Here is a 6403-nt window from a genome sequence, read left to right as displayed (position 1 = left end):
TCCTCCTCTTTCCGCTCCCAGCAACCCTTATCATTCAAATGGGAACTGAGGTCAAGTGTGTATAATCCACCTATACGGTGATGGCAAAGTGAGATTGCTCTCACTACTCTTATTACTTCACTGGAACATCTTTGGAAAAGACAGGATCTTGCTTTTGGTCTCAACAAACCCCACAAATGTTATAAAAGGGATGAAAACTGAGAAGACTCTGTCCATTACACTGGTATCATTTTAGTAAGAAATTAGTTAAATCCAACACTGCTCAGTCATGGAAATAAAATTCTGAGTCATTACAGACCTCACCTGGGTTTGGGCTACCAGTGAACACACTGAAGACTAACAGGATATTTATTCCGAGGAAAAAACAACAATAACAAAACACTTAATTAGGTGATGAGGATGATAGTTATGACTTCCTATAAACATTCCATCTCACCCCAAGTTAAATTTATGCAATAAGAGAATTCCTGAAAATGCATCTAAAAGTTTTCCATGGGGGCATAGTGGAAAGTCCCATCTCCTTCTCACATCCATACAGCTGTAGTTCCCTGCTTCAAACCTAGGATGCATCCTCCTTCAGACATCCACCTGCTCCAGTATGGGGTCTTTCATGGTCTGTAGGTGAGTATCTGCTCCACCATGGACCTCCATGGGCTGCAGGGGGGCAGCTGCTTCGCCATGGTCTTTACCATGGGCTGCAGAGGAACCTCTGGTCTGGCACCTGGAGCACCTCCTCACCATCCTTCTGCACTGACCTTTCTGTCTGCAGAGTCATTTCTTTCACATATTTTTACTCCTCTCTCTGCTGCTCTTTCTGCAGCAGATTTTTTCCCCTTTAACTCTGTTCTCCCAGAGGTGCTCCCAAGGTTGCTGATAGACTCAGCCTTGGTCCATCTTGGAGCTGGCTGACATTGGCTCTGTCAGACATGGCAGAAGCTTCCAGAAGCTTCTCACAGAAGCCACCCCTGTAGCCTCTCTGCTACTAACATGACAATGCAAGCCCAAGCCAACATGTTTTCCCCTTCCTTCTGCCTCTTTCTCAGGTCTTTGTTATTCTATATTCCCTTTTCTTTCTTAGACCTAGTTGAAAGATTAGCCTCTCTAACTTTCTTGTCTTTATTTTCAGCTAATTTCCTCACAATAAAACACCACCCAGAAAAAGCAGGAAGAGAAGACAAGTGCAAGGTGAACTCCTGCAAGGAGTGCATGGTCTAAGGCTGGGGCACCTGGGCACCACAAGTATGCATCTAACAAAAGATGCTAGAAATAGTGTAGTTCAGATGCCTTCTAAAACAGTAAATGATAAATTTTTTTTAAGGTAGCTTTATCTTTTTTCTAAGTCAGGACAAGAATATGTTGTTATTGATCTGATATTATTAATGTATTAATCTACTCTGTCTTACAAGACATCTAGGTGTTGCTGTACTGTTAGCTGTTTGTGACCCTTTAGAGTTGGGACAAGTGAAATGTCTTAGGGTGAAGAAATAACACCTTGATACAATTAGAGGCTGATAAAGAAGTAATGCTAGTAGTTTTTTTTCCCCAAGAATTCCCAGCTGGACTCCTAAGGTTGTTTAGATGGTGGTTTTAAGCTAAAGAGACAAATTCCTATGAAAGAGACGCAGCTGAGTTTGGTGCTTTATCGACACAGGATATCTTCTTTGCAGTGTTGACATGCAGTAGAGCTGGATCATCACTTACCACCCAGGGCTTGCTGCAGAAGTTGTAGATGGAGTAGAGGGAGTTGACTGTGTGGATGCCACCATACTGGAGGCCGATGATGAGGCTGCGGAAGTCTTCTCCCAGTGCCATGCTGTAGGCATGCTGCCGAATCAGGACGAAGTCCGGCTTGAAGGACCTGGAAGAAATGAGGGGAGTGATGTTTTACTTTGAAATGCTCAGCAACACTTCCAGCCTCTCCTTGTTTCTTTTCGATCCTTCCCCTTTCTTTTCACTAACACATGTTGTTTTTCTCTGGGCCTCTCCTCATGGGTTGCTTGTGTTCGAGGGTAACAAACAAAATCGAACCAAACTCCTAGCCATTAAAAAAAAGAAAAATCCAACATAGCTGCAAGTGTGAGAGCATAGAAACATGCCAAACAGATTTTCTGCAGTTTTCTTGTCACTCAGACATGCATAGGAATGAGCCCCAACTGGAGCCAAGGGTCATAAATTCACTGATGGGGGGATTCTCTTTTCTTTCTAAAAGCTTGGCCATAGTTGGCAAGCTCATTGCAATGTGCAAAGCAGATGAGAGAGCAAGTTTGTTTCCTGATGATTGAACTCAATATTGAAGCAATGCCCAGCGGGTGGGAAGATCATAAGGGATTTCAAAAAGCTATCGTACCATCATTGACATACATTCCCCCTTTAATCAGTTTAGTACGTACGCAGCACATCTCAAGCTCTTATGGATATGAGTCAACAAGCAAAGGGCAGGCATGGTAATATAATTAATCAAATGAGCAGAGCCCCTCATACAGTGCTGTGACTCATGGCAGGGACTTCCAGAATATTATTTAGCAAGATTAGAGCTGGGACTCCTATGGTTCAACAGCAGCAGCTCTCAGCAAATGCACAGAAAAGTGAGGCCCTTTCTAGGTAAGCCAACAGGCAACAGATTATCTTTCAAGCAGGCAGATTTGATTCCTTGCTGACGCTGTGTCTTTGGAGCCATTCAAAAATCTCTGGAAATAGTCCCTGGAAAGAAGCTGTTCCCAAAATGGTGCTCAGCAGTTCATTCTCAAAGGCATGGAAGGGGCTTTTCCACTGAAATGGGATTATTTTATACATTAACAGAGGTTGCGTCAAGGACATCAGAAAAATTTCCATGTTGTATTAAAGATTTTCAGAGAAATGAGTTCTGTAACCAGGTTCCATTACCTCACTGTCCTTGAACATTTTCCTTGCTAAGAGACTATAATTTCTATCCTTTGGATGTATGAGCTGGAAATACTTTGGATTTATAGCCCCTATTTATATTTCCATCATTCAGGCAGGGAAATCCGAGATGGTGATTCTGGGCCAGATTGTGGCAACAAACACTGTACACAAGCCCCAGCACAGCTTTGTTGTTTCAAAGCTGTTCATTTTGTTTGTTGACCTTGGACTTTTGTTATTGCCCACCCGAGACATGGTGAAGAGCATGCTCAGCTTTTGTGATGCAAGAGGCCAAGCTTTGGAAATGTTGTGATTCCCTCCCGTGGAGTTTTTTTAAGCGCGAGCATGTTCCCTAATGTACTTGGCACCAAAGGTGGTGCTTTCCTCCAGCAGTGAGATGAATAATGAGCATCAGGAGGCCTGTGCTATCGCTGTGCAGCTGATTTATGGACCTCCCTGGTGTCAATGGGGATGAGGGAAGCGGTGATCCCCTGCTGAGAAACAGCAAGAGAATACAAATTTTGGAAAGCTTGAGCTGCTCCATTCTGCTGGACTTGCTGTGTAGAAAGTATCCTGGAGGCAGGCAAGGGTCCTCAGGAAGGATTAACCAGCTTCTTATAATCATGGTTCAATATCTGTGCTGAGTTACTGAGCAGTTGTGGTACCTGGAGGACTGGGAGCTCGTCTTTCCTCATCCAGCTTTCTGAGTGTATGAGGAAAAAACAGTCCCTGTTATAGGTCAAGTCTTTCCCCAGACTTGACTTGTGGAACAGCATGTACTGAGTTTTCACAGGAGTGCTTCAGACCATTGGTCTGGCCTCCTCAGAGGAAGCAGCACTACTTGCCCCTGAACCTCCTGTCCAACACCCTGGATGGGGATGTGGTGCTGTGGTGGGGAGGAAGGATGCAATGAGCATGGCCAGCTTTGTGGGGAAGACACACAGTGGCTGGGTAACTGCCTTCAGTGCCTTTATTTCTGCCAGCAAAAAACACAGGGAAAAAAGCTCTCGTCTTTTCAGGTCCTGGCAAAGGAAGAATTTCTCCACTTAGAAGATGGACATAAGAATAGAGAACTAACATGGAAAAGCCTATTCTCAAACTCTGTGTCCTGTAGGAAGACAGGGCACTCTCTCGTGCAGCAGATGAAGAGTGATTCTCTAAAGTGAAAGTGGACACTGAATTCCTGTTTTGAGCTGTGAATATTCCCATGGATAGTGAGAACAAGGCAGTGGAGTGCCAGACCTGGGGCTGACTACGAATAAACATCAGCTGGAGAGCCCCAGATCCTGTAACGCAGAAACAGAAATCGGTGGCAAAATGAGAGGTGAGGGGCTAGGAAGGATAGCAGGCAGTAAAAGGGAAATGAATAGTCATGGTAGGAGTGGTGGCATGAAAACTGATTAACTAGAGATACCAGTGATCTGGTGAGAAAAGAGCTTATTTGCTTCACATGAGGATTCTTGTTTTTTTGGTAGAAGATTACTTTTGCAAGCTACTGCTCATTCTCCAAGTGTAAAGCTTAAGCTAACAGAGCAAGCCTTGGATTTGGAACAGCTAGTAGCATAGATGTTTTCTTTGCTGGTTCAAGCCAATAACATCTCCCATGTCAGAAAGCTGAAATCCCTGGCAGACAGATGGGTTAGGCAGAAATCACACATTTGAAACATCATTGCTAAAACCTTTGGATGAGCCAAACTCAGTAGCACCTACTGTGCTGAGGTCTCTAAGCACCTGTCTAGTAGGACTAGGGGAACTATGGCAGGAGCAGGTAACTTTGCTCTCCACTGCCTCCATGTCTTCCCTCACTCCATCTAAACCTTCAAACCGATGTTCAGATGACCATGAGTGGTCTTGAATAAAACTGCACCTATTCCTTACTAAAGACATATCATGGGAATTGGTTTGGTCAGAAAAGGAATACATGAGACTCCATTCAAACATCTAGTGGGCAGGCAGATGGGATAGGTAAATAGAACTAAAAGTAAACCACAGGTTTAAAACATATCACTAGTAATCTGTGCTCTGCATGTTGGTGCAGTGCTGTTCCTGGGCTGTGTAGAACCTGCCTGAAGTCTTGAATCTTCCTGAGCATAGCCGCCAGATGGATGATACTCCTGGGAGAAAGCTCCAGCCACAATCCAGCCTAGTGTCTGGCTGGGAAGCTGCTAGTGCTGCCAGTCCTGAGCCTGGATTGGATACTGCAGTGCAGGATGCTTATCTGCATTTAACTAACTCTTTTTCAACTTGTTCCAATGTCTTTTAGCAGTCTTTTTTCTTTCTTAGTGGTAAAACTATATTTTCAGAGAGAAACCAAATTATAAAGCCTGGACCCAAAATGTCTAATAGGAAGAGATCCAACTGTAGAATATAATTTCCTAGGTTGGATGCATCTACCCTTAAATCTGTGACAGCATTAGCTGTCTTGGAAATAGTTTTGTCAGAAATGGGGAAATATAAAACAATTTAAGGGATTCTGATGTTAAATATGGAAGTCAAACATCTCAGAAGCAGTAGTAGCTGTTCTGGTGACCATGTGTCTAACTTCTCTCATTATGAGAAGAGGATTAGCTCTGAAAAGATCATCAATAACATTTCTGTGCAGAAAGCAGAGCCCTGGCCTGCTTTGTGGTAGAGAAGATGATGACAGCAAATCCTGCTGGGAGGTTTCATGCCTTAAAGAGATCTCCTATTTCTTTTTTCTGTGTATAACCATAAGTCTGGCTTGCTTCTTGGTCCTTCAGCTTTCCTCACTGAAATGCAAATAGATTCACGACCATGAAGAAGGAACACACAATAATAGATTATTTGTATCAGAACTAGTGTGATCAGCACACTAGGTCATCCCCCTGTACTCAGCACTGCTGGGGCTACACCTCAGACACTGTGTTTAGTCTTTGGGCCCTCACTAAAAGAAAGACATTGAGGTGCTGGAGTGTGTCCAGAGAGGAGAACAAAGCCACTGAAGGTTGTACTGAGGTGGGGGTTGGTCTCTTCCACAGATAACAAGTGATAGAACAAGAGGAAATGGCCTCAAGTTGTGCCAGGGGAGGCTTAGTGGATATTAGAAAAAATTTCTTCATGGAATGAGTTGTCAAGCATTGGAACAGGCTGCCAGGGAAGTGGTTGAGTCACCTTCCCTTGAAGCGTTCAAAATGTGCATGGATGTGGCACTTAGGGGGATGGTTTAGTGGTGAACATGGCAGTGTTGGGTTAACAGTGGGACTCAATGGTCTTAGAGGTCTTTTCCAACCTTAAGAATTCTATGATTCTTTTATTGCCAAAATACCTTTTAATGACCCCTCCACTGTGAATAATCACTTGTAGCCAAAGAGTAGACTTGCTTTATGCTTTAGCACTGTGATGGGTTTAGAGAGCTTTTTGCCAGTGCTGTGGGAAAAGGAGGGACTCTCCTGCTTTCTTTCTTAAAGACTGCCAGTCTTACAAGACATCTTGTCCTTCAAATAAGTACAAAAATATCTTCCCAGGACATTGAAGACACACATCCTTACTCAGGTTCTATCTA

The 6403-nt window shown here is 43.7% G+C and overlaps 1 protein-coding gene across 1 annotated transcript in view; it reads right to left on the bottom strand.

The window, feature by feature from the left end:
• Positions 1-6403, bottom strand: part of SYN3 (synapsin III) — a 205202-nt gene that overhangs the window by 139530 nt on the left and 59269 nt on the right. The window contains exon 6 of the mRNA XM_017823373.1: positions 1702-1858. Within this exon, the coding sequence (XP_017678862.1) occupies positions 1702-1858 (157 nt within the window). The remainder of the gene's footprint in view (positions 1-1701; positions 1859-6403) is intronic.

Source organism: Lepidothrix coronata, unplaced genomic scaffold (assembly GCF_001604755.1).
Source record: "Lepidothrix coronata isolate B3197 unplaced genomic scaffold, Lepidothrix_coronata-1.0 Scaffold102, whole genome shotgun sequence".
Classification (NCBI taxonomy): domain Eukaryota; kingdom Metazoa; phylum Chordata; class Aves; order Passeriformes; family Pipridae; genus Lepidothrix; species Lepidothrix coronata.
This window is presented reverse-complemented; position numbering and strand designations above follow the sequence as displayed.